At 52.0% G+C, this 22906-nt stretch overlaps 2 protein-coding genes across 2 annotated transcripts; one reads left to right on the forward strand and one right to left on the reverse strand.

The window, feature by feature from the left end:
* The first annotated feature begins 5745 nt into the window (after window positions 1-5745).
* Window positions 5746-16006, forward strand: LOC142218066 (waprin-Phi1-like). The gene is made up of 4 exons (XM_075286484.1): window positions 5746-5833; window positions 11230-11367; window positions 11446-11585; window positions 15987-16006. Exons 1-4 carry the CDS (start codon window positions 5749-5751, stop codon window positions 15990-15992), a joined length of 369 nt encoding a protein of 122 aa, XP_075142585.1. The 5' UTR covers window positions 5746-5748; the 3' UTR covers window positions 15993-16006.
* Window positions 16007-16562: 556 nt separating this feature from the next.
* On the reverse strand, window positions 16563-22682 carry JOSD2 (Josephin domain containing 2). The gene is given in 5 exon segments (XM_075287695.1): window positions 16563-16912; window positions 19466-19571; window positions 19574-19659; window positions 19813-19938; window positions 22501-22682. Coding segments are annotated over 5 exon segments (552 nt in total). The 5' UTR covers window positions 22623-22682; the 3' UTR covers window positions 16563-16800.
* Window positions 22683-22906: the final 224 nt, after the last annotated feature.

Below are 22906 nucleotides of genomic sequence, written 5' to 3' on the forward strand. Positions count from 1 at the left end.
CGTCTGGAGTAGGATGGAAGAGTCTGGAGGAAGACTGAAGAGTCTGGAGTAGGATGGAAGAGTCTGGAGGAAGACTGAAGAGTCTGGAGTAGGATGGAAGAGTCTGGAGGAAGACTGAAGCGTCTGGAGTAGGATGGAAGAGTCTGGAGGAAGACTGAAGAGTCTGGAGTAGGATGGAAGAGTCTGGAGGAAGACTGAAGCGTCTGGAGGAGGATAGAGGAGTCTGCAAGGAGACTGAAGCGTCTGGAGTAGGATGGAAGAGTCTGCAAGGAGACTGAAGCGTCTGGAGGAGGATAGAGGAGTCTGCAAGGAGACTGAAGCGTCTGGAGTAGGATAGAGGAGTCTGGAGGAGGACTGAAGCGTCTGGAGGAGGATAGAGGAGTCTGGAGGAAGACTGAAGCGTCTGGAGGAGGATAGAGGAGTCTGCAAGGAGACTGAAGACTATGGAGTAGGATGGAAGAGTCTGGAGGAAGACTGAAGCGTCTGGAGTAGGATGGAAGAGTCTGGAGGAAGACTGAAAGGTCTGGAGGAGGACAAGATTCTGGAGTAGGACAGAGGGGTCTGGAAGAAATGTGTGGGAACAGTCTATAGGATGACAGAGGAGTCTGGATTAGGATGGAGTGATTTGGGGGTGGACAGAGGGGTCTGGATTAGGATGGAGTGATTTGGGGGTGGACAGAGGGGTCTGGCAGTGACTTACTCTCCGCTCCCTACTGAGAGCACCTGCATGCTCAGCTGAGCCCGGGGTGCAGTGTGTATGGAGGAATAGCTGTTATCTATGTCTATGGCCGGCTTTATAGTGCCCCGTCTGCAGCACCCCCTGAGGCAGATCCTGAGGTAGTGGCGGCTGCCATTGCCCCACTTGCCCCTGTAGACGTCACGTGTTATTTCTGCTATGTCGATATTATAACCACAAAGAGATGAAGAAAGCGGGCGGAGTGCGTGACACATTGTCCTGTATTCACAGAAAGCCCTGGCAGGTGAAGTGGACTGAAGTGCCTCGTATTGGCATGACACGCAAACATGTATTCTGATGGCAGGGTCGGGTGTTTAAACAGGTGCCAGCGGGCGGAGGCCTCACCATTACTGCCCGCCGCCTCCTGCCAGAGGAACAGACGTGACCGTAACAACAACCGCAGTGACAAAGCCCAGGCGTTGGCCGAGACGATTACCGGAGTGTTCGGGCAGCGGAGCCAATGTCATTACAAGACGACAATGGAGAAACCTGAGACTTGTAAGAACGTCAACACCCTGACACCTTGTGTTACCCGAGGCTCGAATGTAGAGGAGACGGCGCCAAAAACTGCGCACAACCCCAAAAAGGTGTGGAGAGTCCGCACTTAAAGGGGAACTCTGCATGTGGTCTGTGAATGGGAACATCCAGGGGCTGAAAACTGCCCGACTGACACCAGTGCAGCCGAGAGCCTGACATATTCCTGCGCCCACAGCTGATGGACTCGTCACATTGCATTCCTTCAAGTGCTGCGCACCGTGCAGGTTAGACTACATTCACATGGGACGGTGCCCGCCTGGCGCAGAGTCTGTCCCAAACTAGAGAGGGGAGAACGCTGGGCATCCAGCGTTCCCCCGGTGTCTGATTCTGCGTGCCCCATGACATCAGTGTGCCCCATGTGACTGCTGAGGCCCAATCGCAGGCATCAGTGGTGACCCCAGGGCGTGTAATATCAGATAGGGGGGGGGGTCTGCAGGCGGATGCACAGGAGAGGTGGAGGAGGGGAGTATACCTGATTATTATGTTTCTGGACCGCCGTTCATATTCTGGGGTCTGATGAGATCCCGTTGTGTTTTATGGGTGACAAACCCCCAAAGTTTCAGGTTCGGGTTGAATCTGGTTTGATCTGAACCTTCTCGCTCATCTCTAATCTGACATTTCCACCCCGCAATGTTAAGGATAAAGTAGCAGACACCGCTGGACCCCAATATAGTCAGGGGTGTCCTGGGCGTCCACTCTCCATTAGATGATCCTGTGACAAACCAGAAGCATGGAAAAAACAATGTCCATGTGAACAGGCGCCAAGACTTGTAGAGCTTTTCCTCGGGAGTCTCCATTGCAGATTCTATTAAAATACCAAAGTAAAGGACAAAACCCCGCGAGGAAACCCCATGACCCCAATATATGACCCCAATACATGACCCCAATACATGACCCCAGTACATGACCCCAATACATGACTCCAGTACATGACCCCAGTACATGACCCCAATACATGACTTCAGTACATGACCCCAATACATGACCCCAATACATGACCCCAGTACATGACCCCAATACATGACCCCAATACAGGACCCCAGTACATGACACCAATACATGACCCCAATACATGACCCCAGTACATGACCCCAATACATGACTTCAGTACATGACCCCAATACATGACCCCAATACAGGACCCCAGTACATGACACCAATACATGACCCCAGTACATGACCCCAATACAGGACCCCAGTACATGACCCCAATACAGGACCCCAGTACATGACCCCAATACAGGACCCCAGTACAGGACCCCAATACAGGACCCCAGTACATGACCCCAATACGGGCAATGGGAGCCATCATGTAGTGAATGTGAAAGAAACCTCAATTGTATCACCCTGAAGAATGTCTGGGGTGGAAACAACTGTAGCAGATCTTCAGCTGTGTGACGTCATACAGGATCCCGTGCCGGGACTATCTCGCCGTGACTCAGGTCACATGATGCAATCGTTACGTGATTATTTAAATTGCATCGGTTCGAGTCATTGTCCAGAAGTAGACAATGAGAAAGTTTCACAATCTCTTGTAAAACGCCCCAAAGTTGCATCAATAAATCTGTATGTAAAGTGGCAGTCATGTGACTCTACCGCCACCCCCCCCCCAGGACCCCCCGCAGACTCCTCAATTGTAAGCAGATTATGCCTGACATGTATGATGGGTGCGGCGACCTCCAGGCTGCTGTATATCAGAGCGGACTGTTCCATGGTCCCCATACACCTTCAATACAGTCGGCTGTACAACAGCTATTCCTGCTGACCTCCCCATACACATGCATGCTGGGCTCAGCTGGGTAGTCATGTCTTCTGGGCTGAGAGGAATGAAGTGATTGCCAGATGCCTCTGTCCCCACCATATTCCTTCCCCAGACCTCTCTCTCTTTCCCCAGACCCCTCTGTCCTCCCCCAGACCCCTCTGTCCTCCCCCAGACCCCTCTGTTCTCCTCCAGACCCCTCTGTCCTCCCCCAGACCCCTCTGTCCCCCTCCAGACCCCTCTGTCCTCCTCCAGACCCCTCTGTCCTCCTCCAGACCCCTCTGTCCTCCTCCAGACCCCTCTGTCCTCCCCCAGACCCCTCTGTCCTCCCCCAGACCCCTCTGTCCTCCTCCAGACCCCTCTGTCCTCCTCCAGACCCCTCTGTCCTCCTCCAGACCCCTCTGTCCTCCTCCAGACCCCTCTGTCCTCCTCCAGACCCCTCTGTCCTCCTCCAGACCCCTCTGTCCTCCCCCAGACCCCTCTGTCCTCCCCCAGACCCCTCTGTCCCCCTCCAGACCCCTCTGTCCTCCTCCAGACCCCTCTGTCCTCCTCCAGACCCCTCTGTCCTCCTCCAGACCCCTCTGTCCTCCCCCAGACCCCTCTGTCCTCCTCCAGACCCCTCTGTCCTCCTCCAGACCCCTCTGTCCTCCCCCAGACCCCTCTGTCCTCCTCCAGACCCCTCTGTCCTCCTCCAGACCCCTCTGTCCTCCTCCAGACCCCTCTGTCCTCCTCCAGACCCCTCTGTCCTCCCCCAGACCCCTCTGTCCTCCCCCAGACCCCTCTGTCCTCCCCCAGACCCCTCTGTCCTCCCCCAGACCCCTCTGTCCTCCTCCAGACCCCTCTGTCCTCCCCCAGACCCCTCTGTTCTCCTCTAGACCCCTCTGTCCTCCCACAGACCCCCCTGTCCTTCCCCAGACCTCTCTCTCTTTCCCCAGACCCCTCTGTCCTCCTCCAGACCCCTCTGTCCTCCTCCAGACCCCTCTGTCCTCCCCCAGACCCCTCTGTCCTCCCCCAGACCCCTCTGTCTTCCTCCAGACCCCTCTGTCCTCCTCCAGACCCCTCTGTCCCTCTCCAGACCCCTCTGTCTTCCTCCAGACCCCTCTGTCCTCCCCCAGATTCCTCTGTCCTCCCCCAGACCCCTCTGTCCTCCTCCAGACTCCTCTGTCCTTCTCCAGACCCCTCTGTCCTCCCCCAGACCCCTCTGTCTTCCTCCAGACCCCTCTGTCCTCCTCCAGACCCCTCTGTCCTCCCCCAGACCCCTCTGTCCTCCCCCAGACCCCTCTGTCTTCCTCCAGACCCCTCTGTCCCCCTCCAGACTCCTCTGTCCTCCTCCAGACCCCTCTGTCCTCCCCCAGACCCCTCTGTCCTCCCCCAGACCTCCCTGTCCTCCCCCAGACCCCTCTGTCCTCCCCCAGACCCCTCTGTCCTCCCCCAGACCCCTTTGTCCTCCCCCAGACCCCTCTGTCCTCCCCCAGACCCCTTTGTCCTCCTCCAGACCCCTCTGTCCTCCCCAGACCCCTCTGTCCTCCTCCAGACTCCTCTCCAGACCCCTCTGTCCTCCCCCAGACCCCTCTGTCCCCCCCCCAGACCCCTTTGTCCTCCTCCAGACCCCTCTGTCCTCCCCAGACCCCTCTGTCCTCCTCCAGACCCCTCTGTCCTCCCCAGACCCCTCTGTCCTCCCCCAGACTCCTCTGTCCTCCCCCAGACCCCTCTGTCCTCCCCCAGACTCCTCTGTACTTCCCCAGACCCCTCTGTCCTCCCCCAGACTCCTCTGTCCTCCCCCAGACCCCTCTGTCCTCCCCCAGACTCCTCTGTACTTCCCCAGACCCCTCTGTCCTCCCCCAGACTCCTCTGTCCTCCCCCAGACCCCTCTGTCCTCCCCCAGACTCCTCTGTACTCCCCCAGACCCCTCTTTCCTCCCCTAGACCCCTCTGTCCTCCTCCAGACCCCTCTGTCCTCCTCCAGACCCCTCTGTCCTCCCCCAGACCCCTCTTTCCTCCCCCAGACCCCTCTGTACTCCCCCAGACCCCTCTTTCCTCCCCTAGACCCCTCTGTCCTCCCCCAGACCCCTCTGTCCTAAATAGGTGACAATTATAACAAGTATAAATCAGCCAAGTCCCCCCCCCCCCCCCCAATTAAGTAACCTGTTGGAGTTTAGGGCAGCCCTGAGGCTCAGTGCTCAGCATTGCTGGGGTCCGGGGCGTTTGTATGTTCTCCCCCCTGTTTATGTGTGGTTTCCCCCGGGTACTCTTGGAATTCCATTGTGACCCCTACTGGGAATCTGAATTCTCTATCGCCCTAAATTCTCTGGATCCCATGAGAGACCCCTATGAGGGCCCTGCACCCTGAGGTGGTGAACACTGCGCTGATTTAGGGCCACCCTGGCCTGACTATGGGACTGTAAGCCCAGATCTCCTGCATGAACCGAGCAGTTTGGGGCTGACTGGGCCCCCCTGTACAGTCGGAGCCCCATCCCCTTGCTCTTTCCGAGGCTCTGCCAGGTAACACATTGTCTCCCGTCTTCTCCTTTCACCCTCTGTGACATTAGTGAATATTTCGCCTCAGGTAAGAATCTTTCGTGCACTTGTTGTGGGCGGCAGGTAACAGGTGGTTGGGTCGTCCCCTCCGCAGACCCCGCCCCCGCTCCACCCCCACCACCTTACATTTAAATAGTATGTGGAGGATCTGCAGGGACTGACGTCTACCAGGAGCAGCCATGAAGCTCTACCTACTGCTGGCATGTCTGCTGGGGCTGACGGCGGTCCATGGGGAAGCGGTGACAGCGTCTTCTGATACCTCAGGTGAGACCTTACAGGGGCCACATTGTCCCCATCATCATCACTTGTATCACTGCTGGTGGGAACGTTACCTGTCGTGTGTCCTGTCTGCCTACAATGTGTCTGAGCTCTCCGTTCTTACAAGTTCATTTTCCAGCTGATCCAAGAACCAGTTTAACTCTTGCAACTCTGACGACAGAGCTGGGCCTCCTGTATGCAGTGAGCACCCCCTAGTGGTGATGGCGGGCAGTCTGTATTTTATAATATAACTCTGTATCAGGGGTGTACACAAGGGGGCAGGCCCTGGCCAGTTCTCCTAGATGATGATGGGGAGAGCAGTGAGTATAACCGTCAGTACTCACCGCACTTAGGATGCCGCAGTGATCTGACCTAGTGAGTACAGGTGCCAGGGGCAGAAAAAGTGCGCACAATCCTACGAGTAGTGAGGAGCATAGTCACCAATCACCATGTGAGGCCGTTACAGTGTGCCAGGGATGGGGGGCGTTATAATGTTTAGGGATGCATAAGGGGCAATAATATGTGGGAAGACCCGCCCACTCTTTAAGACCCTGTGTAATACCCTGCTATATGTGAAAGCAAGCAGAAGATCTGACGCACGCTAATATAAGTAAAAAACAAAAACAAGGATGAGTTATTCCTATAATATGTATATATATGTACTGAGCGCCCCCTAGTGGTGACTGTATAATCTGTATGTAGTGAGCTCCTCCTAGTGGTGACTGTATAATCTGTATGTAGTGAGCTCCCCCTAGTGGTGGTTGTATAATCTGTATGTAGTGAGCTCCTCCTAGTGGTGACTGTATAATCTGTATGTAGTGAGCGCCCCCTAGTGGTGACTGTATAATCTGTATGTAGTGAGCTCCTCCCAGTGGTGACTGTATAATCTGTATGTAGTGAGCTCCCCCTAGTGGTGACTGTATAATCTGTATGTAGTGAGCTCCCCCTAGTGGTGACTGTATAATCTGTATGTAGTGAGCTCCCCCTAGTGGTGACTGTATAATCTGTATGTAGTGAGCGCCCCCTAGTGGTGACTGTATAATCTGTATGTAGTGAGCTCCTCCCAGTGGTGACTGTATAATCTGTATGTAGTGAGCTCCCCCTAGTGGTGGCTGTATAATCTGTATGTAGTGATCTCCCTCTAGTGGTGACTGTATAATCTGTATGTAGTGAGCTCCTCCTAGTGGTCACTGTATAATCTGTATGTAGTGAGCTCCTCCTAGTGGTCACTGTATAATCTGTATGTAGTGAGCTCCCCCTAGTGGTGACTGTATAATCTGTATGTAGTGAGCTCCCCCTAGTGGTGACTGTATAATCTGTATGTAGTGAGCTCCCCCTAGTGGTGACTGTATAATCTGTATGTAGTGAGCTCCCCCTAGTGGTGACTGTATAATCTGTATGTAGTGAGCTCCCCCTAGTGGTGACTGTATAATCTGTATGTAGTGAGCTCCCCCTAGTGGTGACTGTATAATCTGTATGTAGTGAGCTCCCCCTAGTGGTGACTGTATAATCTGTATGTAGTGAGCTCCCCCTAGTGGTGACTGTATAATCTGTATGTAGTGAGCTCCCCCTAGTGGTGACTGTATAATCTGTATGTAGTGAGCTCCCCCTAGTGGTGACTGTATAATCTGTATGTAGTGAGCTCCTCCTAGTGGTGACTGTATAATCTGTATGTAGTGAGCTCCTCCTAGTGGTGACTGTATAATCTGTATGTAGTGAGCTCCCCCTAGTGGTGACTGTATAATCTGTATGTAGTGAGCTCCTCCTAGTGGTGACTGTATAATCTGTATGTAGTGAGCTCCCCCTAGTGGTGACTATATAATCTGTATGTAGTGAGCTCCCCCTAGTGGTGACTGTATAATCTGTATGTAGTGAGCTCCCCCTAGTGGTGACTGTATAATCTGTATGTAGTGAGCTCCCCCTAGTGGTGACTGTATAATCTGTATGTAGTGAGCTCCCCCTAGTGGTGACTGTATAATCTGTATGTAGTGGCTCCCCGTAGTGGTGACTGTATAATCTGTATGTAGTGAGCTCCCCCTAGTGGTGACTGTATGATCTGTATGTAGTGAGCTCCTCCTAGTGGTGACTGTATAATCTGTATGTAGTGAGCTCCTCCTAGTGGTGACTGTATAATCTGTATGTAGTGAGCTCCCTCTAGTGGTGACTGTATAATCTGTATGTAGTGAGCGCCCCCTAGTGGTGACTGTATAATCTGTATGTAGTGAGCTCCTCCTAGTGGTGACTGTATAATCTGTATGTACTGAGCACCCCCTAGTGGTGACTGTATAATCTGTATGTAGTGAGCTCCCCCTAGTGGTGACTGTATAATCTGTATGTAGTGAGCTCCCTTTAGTGGTGACTGTATAATCTGTATGTAGTGAGCTCCCCCTAGTGGTGACTGTATAATCTGTATGTAGTGAGCTCCTCCTAGTGGTGACTGTATAATCTGTATGTAGTGCGCTCCTCCTAGTGGTGACTGTATAATCTGTATGTAGTGAGCTCCTCCTAGTGGTGACTGTATAATCTGTATGTAGTGAGCTCCCCCTAGTGGTGACTGTATAATCTGTATGTAGTGAGCTCCTCCTAGTGGTGGCTGTATAATCTGTATGTAGTGAGCTCCCCCTAGTGGTGACTGTATAATCTGTATGTAGTGAGCTCCCTCTAGTGGTGACTGTATAATCTGTATGTAGTGAGCTCCTCCTAGTGGTGACTGTATAATCTGTATGTAGTGAGCTCCCTTTAGTGGTGACTGTATAATCTGTATGTAGTGAGCACCCCCTAGTGGTGACTGTATAATCTGTATGTAGTGAGCTCCCCCTAGTGGTGACTGTATAATCTGTATGTAGTGAGCTCCCTTTAGTGGTGACTGTATAATCTGTATGTAGTGAGCTCCCCCTAGTGGTGACTGTATAATCTGTATGTAGTGAGCTCCTCCTAGTGGTGACTGTATAATCTGTATGTAGTGAGCTCCCCCTAGTGGTGACTGTATAATCTGTATGTAGTGAGCTCCCTCTAGTGGTGACTGTATAATCTGTATGTAGTGAGCTCCTCCTAGTGGTGACTGTATAATCTGTATGTAGTGAGCTCCTCCTAGTGGTGACTGTATAATCTATATGTAGTGAGCTCCTCCTAGTGGTGACTGTATAATCTGTATGTAGTGAGCTCCTCCTAGTGGTGGCTGTATAATCTGTATGTAGTGAGCTCCCTCTAGTGGTGACTGTATAATCTGTATGTAGTGAGCGCCCCCTAGTGGTGACTGTATAATCTGTATGTAGTGAGCTCCTCCTAGTGGTGACTGTATAATCTGTATGTACTGAGCGCCCCCTAGTGGTGACTGTATAATCTGTATGTAGTGAGCTCCTCCTAGTGGTGACTGTATAATCTGTATGTAGTGAGCTCTCCCTAGTGGTGACTGTATAATCTGTATGTAGGGAGCTCCCTCTAGTGGTGACTGTATAATCTGTAGGTAGTGAGCTCCCCCTAGTGGTGACTGTATAATCTGTATGTAGTGAGCTCCCTCTAGTGGTGACTGTATAATCTGTATGTAGTGAGCTCCTCCTAGTGGTGACTGTATAATCTGTATGTAGTGAGCTCCCCCTAGTGGTGACTGTATAATCTGTATGTAGTGAGCTCCCCCTAGTGGTGACTGTATAATCTGTATGTAGTGAGCTCCCCCTAGTGGTGACTGTATAATCTGTATGTAGTGAGCTCCCCCTAGTGGTGACTGTATAATCTGTATGTAGTGAGCTCCTCCTAGTGGTGGCTGTATAATCTGTATGTAGTGAGCTCCCCCTAGTGGTGACTGTATAATCTGTATGTAGTGAGCTCCTCCTAGTGGTGACTGTATAATCTGTATGTAGTGAGCGCCCCTATGTGGTGACTGTATAATCTGTATGTAGTGAGCTCCTCCTAGTGGTGACTGTATAATCTGTATGTAGTGAGCTCCCTCTAGTGGTGACTGTATAATCTGTATGTAGTGAGCTCCCTCTAGTGGTGACTGTATAATCTGTATGTAGTGAGCTCCCTCTAGTGATGACTGTATATTCTGTATGTAGTGAGCTCCCTCTAGTGGTGACTGTATAATCTGTATGTAGTGAGCTCCCCCTAGTGGTGACTGTATAATCTGTATGTAGTGAGCTCCTCCTAGTGGTGACTGTATAATCTGTATGTAGTGAGCTCCCCCTAGTGGTGACTGTATAATCTGTATGTAGTGAGCTCCTCCTAGTGGTGACTGTATAATCTGTATGTAGTGAGCTCCTCCTAGTGGTGACTGTATAATCTGTATGTAGTGAGCTCCCCCTAGTGGTGACTGTATAATCTGTATGTAGTGAGCTCCTCCTAGTGGTGACTGTATAATCTGTAAGCAGTGAGCTCCTCCTAGTGGTGACTGTATAATCTGTATGTAGTGAGCTCCTCCTAGTGGTGACTGTATAATCTGTATGTAGTGAGCTCCCCCTAGTGGTGACTGTATAATCTGTATGTAGTGAGCGCCCCTATGTGGTGACTGTATAATCTGTATGTAGTGAGCTCCTCCTAGTGGTGACTGTATAATCTGTATGTAGTGAGCTCCCTCTAGTGGTGACTGTATAATCTGTATGTAGTGAGCTCCCTCTAGTGGTGACTGTATAATCTGTATGTAGTGAGCTCCCTCTAGTGATGACTGTATATTCTGTATGTAGTGAGCTCCCTCTAGTGGTGACTGTATAATCTGTATGTAGTGAGCTCCCCCTAGTGGTGACTGTATAATCTGTATGTAGTGAGCTCCTCCTAGTGGTGACTGTATAATCTGTATGTAGTGAGCTCCCCCTAGTGGTGACTGTATAATCTGTATGTAGTGAGCTCCTCCTAGTGGTGACTGTATAATCTGTATGTAGTGAGCTCCTCCTAGTGGTGACTGTATAATCTGTATGTAGTGAGCTCCCCCTAGTGGTGACTGTATAATCTGTATGTAGTGAGCTCCTCCTAGTGGTGACTGTATAATCTGTAAGCAGTGAGCTCCTCCTAGTGGTGACTGTATAATCTGTATGTAGTGAGCTCCTCCTAGTGGTGACTGTATAATCTCTATGTAGTGAGCTCCCTCTAGTGGTGACTGTATAATCTCTATGTAGTGAGCTCCCTCTAGTGGTGACTGTATAATCTGTATGTAGTGAGCTCCTCCTAGTGGTGACTGTATAATCTGTATGTAGTGAGCTCCTCCTAGTGGTGACTGTATAATCTATATGTAGTGAGCTCCCTCTAGTGGTGACTGTATAATCTGTATGTAGTGAGCTCCCCCTAGTGGTGACTGTATAATCTGTATGTAGTGAGCGCCCCCTAGTGGTGACTGTATAATCTGTATGTAGTGAGCTCCTTTTTGTCCAGACTCTGCTGAGACTTGTGCTTCTTTATTTTAACCCTTTCAGTGAAGCCTGGGGAGTGCCCGAAATCAGAGTTAATTCTAGGGATTTGCTTCCGAAGGTGCAACAACGACTCAGACTGCGTTGGGGTTCGAAAATGTTGCGAGACACCATGTAATGGGTACATGTGCCAACTCCCAAACGGTGAGTACAGATCGGACAATCAGGTGCCACTTGCCCCGTGCGACACTTTGTGACCTCTCTATTATTATGTCCCTCCAGATAAACCCGGCTCTTGCCCCCCTCTGGAGGACAATACGGCGAACTGCGCAACGAGCACGACCTGCACCTCTGATACAAACTGTTCAGAGGAACAGAAGTGCTGCCCCAATGCCTGCAACACCTTGTCCTGCCAGGCCCCGGTACGTACACAGATAGGGCAGATACCTCGGGGGCAACGATTGGGGGGGGGGCATCTATGGGGGCTGAAGCAAAGACACACAGGCAACAACTAAACGGCCCTGAGAAGAGAGATCAAGTCTATTGGCTCCAGTCATAGTTGTGGAGTCTGTATAGCGCCCCCCCCCCCCCCTCTACAACAGCAAATAGTAGTAAGCAGGGGTGGAGACAATAATACCTAGGCCACACCCCCACTGAGAGCACCGGACAGTTACAAAAAGCGAGTCATAAATGAATAGTAAAAGGTAATATAAGAATCTCTGTAATATCAGCCTATGAAGAGGGGGATAGAAAAACCGCTCCACTCCTTCCTGCTGTTACACCTACACAGGTTGTAGATAGGAGGCTGCTAGTGCACAGAACGAGGCAAGAAATTAATGTAGTCACCAGCAGGAGAATCTAATCCACCGCTCCCCTAGAGCGGTAGGAGAGGCTGATATTCTCCAAAGGAGCAGGAGAAGATCTTAGAGATGACCTTTCATGTCCTCACAGATATGCGGTTTTACATATTGCTAGAAATCCGACACTGCACTGAGTTCATATTGTCTGCGGTATGTTTGTTTAAGCCCCAATATCTCCCACAGTCAGAAGGATGGGCCTTAATGCCCTCTTCAATAGCCTTGTCTTGCGGCACCAGGACACACACCAGATAAGGCAGTGTCAGCTTTGTAGCAGTATATAATACCGCACATTGGTGAGGATGTGAAAGGAAACAGAAATCCTAAACAAGATCTGTCACAAAGTTTCTCATATTCACCTGTACCGGTCACCACTAGGGGGAGCTCACTACATACAGATTATACACTCACCACTAGGGGGAGCTCACTACATACAGATTATACAGTCACCACTAGGAGGAGCTCACTACATACAAATTATACAGTCTCCACTAGGAGGAGCTCACTACATACAGATTATACAGTCACCACTAGGAGGAGCTCACTACATACAGATTATACAGTCACCACTAGGGGGAGCTCACTACATACAGATTATACACTCACCACTAGGGGGAGCTCACTACATACAGATTATACAGTCACCACTAGGAGGAGCTCACTACATACAAATTATACAGTCTCCACTAGGAGGAGCTCACTACATACAGATTATACAGTCACCACTAGGAGGAGCTCACTACATACAGATTATACAGTCACCACTAGGGGGAGCTCACTACATACAGATTATACAGTCACCACTAGGGGGAGCTCACTACATACAGATTATACAGTCACCACTAGGGGGAGCTCACTACATACAGATTATACACTCACCACTAGGGGGAGCTCACTACATACAGATTATACAGTCACCACTAGGAGGAGCTCACTACATACAAATTATACAGTCTCCACTAGGAGGAGCTCACTACATACAGATTATACAGTCACCACTAGGAGGAGCTCACTACATACAGATTATACAGTCACCACTAGGGGGAGCTCACTACATACAGATTATACAGTCACCACTAGGGGGAGCTCACTACATACAGATTATACAGTCACCACTAGGAGGAACTCACTACATACAGATTATACAGTCACCACTAGAGGGAGCTCACTACATACAGATTATACAGTCACCACTAGAGGGAGCCCACTACATACAGATTATACAGCCACCACTAGGAGGAGCTCACTACATACAGATTATACAGTCACCACTAGGAGGAGCTCACTACATACAGATTATACAGTCACCTCTAGGAGGAGCTCACTACATACAGATTATACAGTCACCACTAGGGGGAGCTCACTACATACAGATTATACAGTCACCTCTAGGAGGAGCTCACTACATACAGATTATACAGTCACCACTAGGGGGAGCTCACTACATACAGATTATACAGTCACCACTAGGGGGAGCTCACTACATACAGATTATACAGTCACCACTAGGGGGAGCTCACTACATACAGATTATACAGTCACCACTAGGGGGAGCTCACTACATACAGATTATACAGTCACCACTAGGGGGAGCTCACTACATACAGATTGTACAGTCACCACTAGGGGGAGCTCACTACATACAGATTGTACAGTCACCACTAGGGGGAGCTCACTACATACAGATTATACAGTCACCACTAGGGGGAGCTCACTACATACAGATTATACAGTCACCACTAGGGGGAGCTCACTACATACAGATTGTACAGTCACCACTAGGGGGAGCTCACTACATACAGATTGTACAGTCACCACTAGGGGGAGCTCACTACATACAGATTACACAGTCACCACTAGAGGGAGCTCACTACATACAGATTACACAGTCACCACTAGGGGGAGCTCACTACATACAGATTACACAGTCGCCACTAGAGGGAGCTCACTACATACAGATTATACAGTCGCCACTAGGAGGAGCTCACTACATACAGATTATACAGTCGCCACTAGAGGGAGCTCACTACATACAGATTATACAGTCGCCACTAGGAGGAGCTCACTACATACAGATTATACAGTCGCCACTAGAGGGAGCTCACTACATACAGATTATACAGTCGCCACTAGAGGGAGCTCACTACATACAGATTATACAGTCGCCACTAGAGGGAGCTCACTACATACAGATTATACAGTCGCCACCAGGAGGAGCTCACTACATACAGATTATACAGTCGCCACTAGAGGGAGCTCACTACATACAGATTATACAGTCACCACTAGGGGGAGCTCACTACATACAGATTATACAGTCGCCACTAGGAGGAGCTCAGTACATACAGATTATACAGTCACCACTAGAGGGAGCTCACTACATACAGATTATACAGTCACCACTAGGAGGAGCTCACTACATACAGATTATACAGTCGCCACTAGGAGGAGCTCACTACATACAGATTATACAGTCACCACTAGGGGGAGCTCACTACATACAGATTATACAGTCACCACTAGGAGGAGCTCACTACATACAGATTATACAGTCACCACTAGGGGGAGCTCACTACATACAGATTATACAGTCACCACTAGGGGGAGCTCACTACATACAGATTATACAGTCACCACTAGGAGGAGCTCACTACATACAGATTATACAGTGACCACTAGGGGGAGCTCACTACATACAGATTATACTGTCACCACTAGAGGGAGCTCACTACATACAGATTATACAGTCACCACATAGGGGCGCTCACTACATACAGATTATACAGTCACCACAAGGGGGAGCTCACTACATACAGATTATACAGTCACCACTAGGAGGAGCTCACTACATACAGATTATACAGTCACCACTAGGGGGAGCTCACTACATACAGATTATACAGTCACCACTAGGAGGAGCTCACTACATACAGATTATACAGTCACCACTAGGAAGAGCTCACTACGTACAGATTATACAGTCACCACTAGGGGGAGCTCACTACATACAGATTATACAGTCACCACTAGGGGGAGCTCACTACATACAGATTATACAGTCGCCACTAGGAGGAGCTCACTACATACAGATTATACAGTCACCACTAGGGGGAGCTCACTACATACAGATTATACAGACACCACTAGAGGGAGCTCACTACATACAGATTATACAGTCACCACTAGGAGGAGCTCACTACATACAGATTATACAGTCACCACTAGGGGGAGCTCACTACATACAGATTATACAGTCACCACTAGGGGGAGCTCACTACATACAGATTATACAGTCACCACTAGGAGGAGCTCACTACATATAGATTATACAGTCACCACATAGGGGCGCTCACTACATACTATTTGTACAACTCTGATATGTTTTGTAGGTTTTTTTTTTTTTTTTTTTTTTTGGGGGGGGGGGTGTTTATATTCTGTTTCTCGGTCGGATATGACTGCTAACCCTACTCTGACTGCTCTCGTCCAGCTCTGCTGTGTGGTGGTGTAGTGAGGGGGTTACTCTCGCACTGCCAGTACTTTTTCTATCCCTGGATCTTTCCTGTGGATTATGGGATTAGTAATCTTGGTGATCCTTTCAGTCCAGGCAGTGATGTAATGTGCAAGCAGGTGATTCTGATGTTATTTGCACCATTTTTCCATGGCTGGTTACCAAACGGTTAGTATGTTAGATAGATGGTGTCGCAGCCTCGGCTCCTCCTGCACCAGACGTCGGCTCCGCTACAGATTTTTGGGTACTTTTTAAACCCAATTGAACCCTCTGAATAAACCCAGAAAAGTAGAGACTATGCAAAAAAACAAACCATCGCTTGGGTATAAGATGCTGATCCGGTGCAATGTGTAAGCTGGTATGGGAGCAATGGGGTGCAGGGTACTAGTCTCTGTTATCAGAGGGGTCACGTGACTAGGCTGCGCCCGTGCTCACCTTTGCATCTTCTATTTTACTAGGTATGAAGCGCAATGGAAGGAAGAGAAGACCGCGATGACCTGCGGGACCACCGAACATTTCCTCTAATTTTCCGCCATGACTTGTATTTACTTTTAGAATTTTATGTACATTGAAAAATTTTTAAAATATTATTAAAAGAAGAATGTGTTCTGTGCGAGGAGCCGAACGCGAGAACTTACTGGAATGTTCTGGGGTATGGGGGCACTCGTCCACATTAGGGAGAGTGTGTGCCTACATAGGCAGTACGGAGACTTACAAGTCATTCTTGCTCCGCTAGGGATTATGGGTAAAAAATATGCAAATCTAGTCTCCTGGATGGAATTAGGAGAACAGAGTGCACTCTGTACACCACCCTATAGAGGGCGGCATCCTTAACATCATGAACGACTCAGTTATAAAGTCTTTTAATCATAATGTGGATTTAATTGCTAAATCAGTATTTCTGTCCCAAAAGGAACAGATTCCCAACTATGGATGTTCTGGGCAGCCTTGTATGGCTACCTGGGATTACAGCTCTTATAGTGACCCCTGGTGGCGGGCAGAGAGTACAACACTTACAGAGTCACAGGGGCGGAGCCTGCAGACTGTATATAAAAAATCTTTAATGGAATTAGCAGAAAAGTGGCGACATCCGAGTCATAGATTAATATTCGGCATCTGGTGTAAAAAAAACAAAGGACAAGCATTAAGGCATCGAAGGAGCGGAGTAGTGCATATCAGGTCCATCAGGAAGACGGGGCGGGGGACCCCAATAAATAGACGGAAAGTCTTTGGGTGGGGGCTCAGCCCAGCTGAGGGTGCATGTGTCCGGGCTCATGTGGTTCTGTCACCTTCATTGATCCAGAGCCGAGCGTCCTCCACGTCCTTGGTCACGACCAGGAGGATCTCACAACTGCCCCGCGAGATGCAGCCCTGCAGGAAGTCTCTGTGGAGGCAGAGAAGAGGTTAATGTAAAGGCAGAGTAAGCCCTTCAGACACTGTGAGACTACAACTCCCAGCATGCTCCACTCACAGCCACGTCTGGAGGGCGACAACCTCTGTACTAGGTTATTGCAATATTCTATTATGACCAACATCGCCACCTGCTGCCCGTACCAGGACATGGCCACATTCAACCAGGTGAGGGGCGGAGCCAAGGAAATCCCTCCCACTTCTCCATGTAATCCAAAATCTCCTCCACACAGCACTGGCGCAGCCCGAGACCCCTCTGCTCAGCAGTGCAGGGACCCACAGGAGGGGGCAGAGGTTGGTCCTGTGGGTCTCATGGGGGGCCAGTAGGTGGTGCTGCCTCTGCTCCAGTGTCCACACCCAAAACCCCGCCCCTTTTGAGTGTTAGAATTAGGCACCGCCCCTGAGGTTCAGCCCCAGCCAGGAGGGTTAGGGTTACATTTAGGATGAGGAGAGGCAGATTTAGTTAAAACATGGACCCCGACCCAACAGGGCGGAGCCTGCCGGACCACACCGGTAACACAGCCAGCGCCACCTACTGGATCCACACCAGGGCGCAGCAGGCAACACCCTGCACCCCGAAATGTTCGCACACAATCTCTTCATCCAGAATCTGATAATCTAGAGTCTTGGCTAATCTGCCCCGAGGGATTATGGGAAACCTAAAGCAGAAGGAAAGGGAGGGGGGACACAGGGGCGGCTGCACTGAGGATACTAAATAATCATCACTCCAGTCACATCCAGAGCTGCAATCACAATTCTACTACTGTCACATACTACACCTAAAATCCCATGATGCCCTATAACCCCCCTCGCCTGCACAAAGACTACAACTCCCAGCATGCTCAGCCTTAGGGGATGCTCGGGATAGATAGTCTGCAGCTCTGGATGTGACTGGAGTGTGTACCTGGAGATCAGGACGGGGCTAGACGATAGGTTACCAGTAGAAGATGATTGGAGGTCAGATAGCGAGGCCCCTGCGGATCAGCCGTGAGGAGATCACTGTATGCGGGTGAGCAGTGCGGCCAGGACAGCGCCAAACACTACAGAGTGACCGTGATCAGGCCACGTAACCAATACAGGTGATGTCACGGGGCCTGTGAACAATACTGCTGCAAACAGCTGATCCGTGAGGGTGCCGGGTGTGAAACCCCCTGAACTAGGGAGAGATCAATTCACAAAGCCTGGAAAATCTCTAAGGCGGAGGCGCCACATCACGGAAAAGCTGCGATATCTGTTGTAGAGTTTGCTGTGTTTTTTGAGCAAAAGTTGGAAGTGAAAGTCTGAAGAGAGCGGGCGAGCAAGAGAGAGCAGGACAGAGCGGGCGAGCAAGAGAGAGCAGGACAGAGCGGGCGAGCAAGAGAGAGCAGGACAGAGCGGGCGAGCAAGAGAGAGCAGGACAGAGCGGGCGAGCAAGAGAGAGCAGGACAGAGCGGGCGAGCAAGAGAGAGCAGGACAGAGCGGGCGAGCAAGAGAGAGCAGGACAGAGCGGGCGAGCAAGAGAGAGCAGGGCAGAGCGGGCGAGCAAGAGAGAGCAGGGCAGAGCGGGCGAGCAAGAGAGAGCAGGGACAGAGCGGGCGAGCAAGAGAGAGCAGGACAGAGCGGGCGAGCAAGAGAGAGCAGGACAGAGCGGGCGAGCAAGAGAGAGCAGGACAGAGCGGGCGAGCAAGAGAGAGCAGGACAGAGCGGGCGAGCAAGAGAGAGCAGGACAGAGCGGGCGAGCAAGAGAGAGCAGGACAGAGCGGGCGAGCAAGAGAGAGCAGGACAGAGCGGGCGAGCAAGAGAGAGCAGGACAGAGCGGGCGAGCAAGAGAGAGCAGGACAGAGCGGGCGAGCAAGAGAGAGCAGGACAGAGCGGGCGAGCAAGAGAGAGCAGGACAGAGCGGGCGAGCAAGAGAGAGCAGGACAGAGCGGGCGAGCAAGAGAGAGCAGGACAGAGCAGGCGAGCAAGAGAGAGCAAGACAGAGCGAGCGAGAGAGAGCAGGACAGAGCAGGCGAGCAAGAGAGAGAAGGCGAGCAAGAGAGAGCAGGACAGAGCGGACGAGCAAGAGCGAGCAAGAGAGAGCGAGACAGAGCGCGCGAGAGGGAGACAGAGCGCGCGCAGCTTTTCCGCACTGGGGGCCTCAGTCTACATGTCTGGCACACAAATGGTTAATGCAGCCTATCACACCCTAATAAAGTGTAATGATCAGCCGACCCCTCCCCTGTGTCAGACTCCGCCCCCTGTAGAGTTCCCCGCCCACAAATAACCTCAGCGCTCACAAGTTGTAAATTGGCGCATGTGTCCTCGCACGCTGCAGGAATGTCAGTCATGTGACACGCCCAATAACACGAAACGTGACGAGCTCCAGGAATGTCGCCACAACCTGACTATACCGGCGATGTCACCGTCACTACACCTCACACAGGTCACTGCCATTACTGGAAGAGACTGAACCTAAAGGGGAACTCCACCGACCAGTGCGAGGCAGACCCCTCCCCCACGGCGTGAGCTTCTGAGGTGCACAGACACGGAGGCCGCCATTACTCACTTCAGCTCCCGGGGACCCCCGAGCCGCACCGGAGACTTCAGCTTGGAGTCCAGGTTGTAGTAAATTCCGTTAATTTGGCGAACGGCGATCCAGTGTTTGCGGGTGATGGAAGAGACAGGAATCCCAGAGAGATGGGGGAGGGGATGTTCAGGATAAATCCAAAAATCTCATTTAGGACTAAACTCTCCAGAGATCTGCGAAAACAAGAAGAAGAGGAGGAGCCTAATGAGACGCGCGGCCGCCATCTTACCTCGCACCTTACAGACTGGCGCATAAATCTAATGTCCCCTCCCCCGACCCTCCGCGCTCAGGGTTCTGGAGGTCGGGGGTCACAGCCTCCTCCTCACCTCCTCTTATCCCACCAGACTGCCGCGTAATCCAGGGTCTGCAGCACCGCCATGATGACATTGACGTCATAGTTACCGGTGCCCAAGAAGCTGCGATGGGGGTTTATCACCGAATTAGGAGACAGCCTGCAAATACAGAAGATGGAGTCTCAGAAAATCCGGCTCTCTCTCTGCAGTCTCTCCCAGCAGATCTCCTCTCTCTGCAGTCTCTCACCTCCAGCAGATCTCCTCTCTCTCTCTGTGTCTCTCCTCTCTCTCTCCCCCCTCTGTCTCTGCAGTCTCTCTCTCTCTGTGTCTCTCCCCTGTCTCTCTCCCGTCTCACTCCGTCTCTCACCCCCAGCAGATCTCCTCGGCCCGGCGCTGTGTGATCTCCGCTCTCTGCAGTCTCTCTCTCTCCCCCCCTGTCTCTGCAGTCTCTCTCTCTGGCAGTGTCTCCTCTCTCTCCCCCCTCTGTCTCTCTAGCAGTCTCTCCCCTCATTCTCTCTCCCCCCTGTCTCACTCCGTCTCTCACCCCCAGCAGATCTCCTCGGCCCGGCGCTGTGTGATCTCCTCTCTCTCCGTCCCCCCCCCCCCCTGTCTCTCTGTAGTCTCTTTCTCTCTCCCCCCCTCTCTCTGGCAGTCTCTCTCTCTCCCCTGTCTCTCTCCTCTCTCTCTTCTCTCTAGCCTGCGCTCTCTCCCCTCTCACCCCGAGCAGATCTCCTCGGCCCCTGTGTGATCTCCTCTCTCTCTCTCCCCCTCTGTCTCTCTGTAGTCTTTTTCTCTCTCCCTCTGGCAGTCTCTCCTCTCTCTGTCCCCTGTCTCTGGCAGTCTCTCACCCCCAGCAGATCTCCTCAGCCCGGCGCTGTGTGATCTCCTCTCTCTGCAGTCTCTCCTCTCTCTCTCACCCCCTCTGTGTCTCTCCCCTGTCTCTGCAGTCTCTCCTCTCTCTGTCCCCTCTCTCTCTCCTGTCTCTGGCAGTCTCTGTCTCTCCCCCCTCTCTCTCTCTTTCTCTCTGTCTCTCACCCCCAGCAGATCTCCTCGGCCTGGCGCTGTGTGATCTCCTCTCTCTGCAGTCTCTCCTCTCTCTGTCTCTCCCCCTCCTCTCTCTCTCTCCCCTGTCTCTCTCCTCTCTCTCTCTCTCCTGCGCTCTCTCCCCTCTCACCCCCAGCAGATCTCCTCGGCCCGGCGCTGTGTGATCTCCTCTCTCTGCAGTCTCCTCCTCTCTCTCTCACCCCCTCTGTGTCTCTCCCCTGTCTCTGCAGTCTCTCTCTCTCTGTCCCCTCTCTCTCTCCTCTCTCTGCAGTCTCTCCTCTCTCTGTCCCCTCTCTCTCTCCTCTCTCTGCAGTCTCTCCTCTCTCTGTCCCCTCTCTCTCTCCTCTCTCTGCAGTCTCTCCTCTCTCTGTCCCCTCTCTCTCTCCTCTCTCTGCAGTCTCTCCTCTCTCTGTCCCCTCTCTCTCTCCTGTCTCTGGCAGTCTCTGTCTCTCCCCCCTCTCTCTCTCCCCCCCTCTGTGTCTCTCCCCTGTCTCTGCAGTCTCTCCTCTCTCTGTCCCCTCTCTCTCTCCTCTCTCTGTCCCCTCTCTCTCTCCTGTCTCTGGCAGTCTCTGTCTCTCCCCCCCCCTCTCTCTCTCCCCCCTCTGTGTCTCTCCCCTGTCTCTGCAGTCTCTCCTCTCTCTGTCCCCTCTCTCTCTCCTGTCTCTGGCAGTCTCTGTCTCTCCCCCCCCTCTCTCTCTCCCCCCCTCTGTGTCTCTCCCCTGTCTCTGCAGTCTCTCCTCTCTCTGTCCCCTCTCTCTCTCCTGTCTCTGCAGTCTCTCCTCTCTCTGTCCCCTCTCTCTCTCCTGTCTCTGCAGTCTCTCCTCTCTCTGTCCCCTCTCTCTCTCCTGTCTCTGGCAGTCTCTGTCTCTCCCCCCCTCTCTCTCTCCCCCCTCTGTGTCTCTCCCCTGTCTCTGCAGTCTCTCCTCTCTCTGTCCCCTCTCTCTCTCCTGTCTCTGGCAGTCTCTCCTCTCTCTGTCCCCTCTCTCTCTCCTGTCTCTGGCAGTCTCTGTCTCTCCCCCCCCTCTCTCTCATCCCCCCTCTGTGTCTCTCCCCTGTCTCTGCAGTCTCTCCTCTCTCTGTCCCCTCTCTCTCTCCTGTCTCTGCAGTCTCTCCTCTCTCTGTCCCCTCTCTCTCTCCTGTCTCTGGCAGTCTCTGTCTCTCCCCCCCTCTCTCTCTCCCCCCTCTGTGTCTCTCCCCTGTCTCTGCAGTCTCTCCTCTCTCTGTCCCCTCTCTCTCTCCTGTCTCTGCAGTCTCTCCTCTCTCTGTCCCCTCTCTCTCTCCTGTCTCTGCAGTCTCTCCTCTCTCTGTCCCCTCTCTCTCTCCTGTCTCTGGCAGTCTCTGTCTCTCCCCCCCCTCTCTCTCTCCCCCCTCTGTGTCTCTCCCCTGTCTCTGCAGTCTCTCCTCTCTCTGTCCCCTCTCTCTCTCCTGTCTCTGCAGTCTCTCCTCTCTCTGTCCCCTCTCTCTCTCCTGTCTCTGGCAGTCTCTGTCTCTCCCCCCCCTCTCTCTCTCCCCCCTCTGTGTCTCTCCCCTGTCTCTGCAGTCTCTCCTCTCTCTGTCCCCTCTCTCTCTCCTGTCTCTGCAGTCTCTCCTCTCTCTGTCCCCTCTCTCTCTCCTGTCTCTGGCAGTCTCTGTCTCTCCCCCCTCTGTCTCTCTCCCCTGTCTCTGGCAGTCTCTCACCCCCAGCAGATCTCCTCGGCCCGGCGCTGTGTGATCTCGGCTTTCTGCAGCAGGTTATTCAGGGCATGGATCGCGCACAGCTCCAGCCGCTGCCGCTCGTGATACACCGGACATTCCCCCATCCCCGGACCGGAAACACCGGAACCTGGAGCAGCGGCTCATAATGTAACCCCGAGTCATGTGACCGCAGGCCGGCCAACCACTGGCTGCTACCTGAGGTCACGTGCTGGTGATATGGGCGGCGCCTGGTACAGCTGTCACCCCGTGTAAACAGCGGCACCACGTGACCCGGAGAGACAGAATGACACCACGTGACCCGGAGAGACAGAATGACACCACGTGACCCGGAGAGCGCTAACAATCCGTCACCGCCATTATCACCGGCATTCCAGTCATAGCAGAGCAG

The sequence above is a fragment of the Leptodactylus fuscus genome, chromosome 9 (genome assembly GCF_031893055.1).
Source record: "Leptodactylus fuscus isolate aLepFus1 chromosome 9, aLepFus1.hap2, whole genome shotgun sequence".
NCBI lineage: Eukaryota > Metazoa > Chordata > Amphibia > Anura > Leptodactylidae > Leptodactylus > Leptodactylus fuscus.

Excerpts from the sequence above, each read along its gene's own strand:
- LOC142218066 (XM_075286484.1), top strand. The coding sequence starts at position 5,749 with ATGAAGCTCTACCTACTGCTGGCATGTCTGCTGGGGCTGACGGCGGTC. Across the intron at positions 5,834-11,229 it reads AGCGTCTTCTGATACCTCAG|TGAAGCCTGGGGAGTGCCCG; the intron begins GTGAGACCTTAC and ends TAACCCTTTCAG. Across the intron at positions 11,368-11,445 it reads CATGTGCCAACTCCCAAACG|ATAAACCCGGCTCTTGCCCC; the intron begins GTGAGTACAGAT and ends ATGTCCCTCCAG.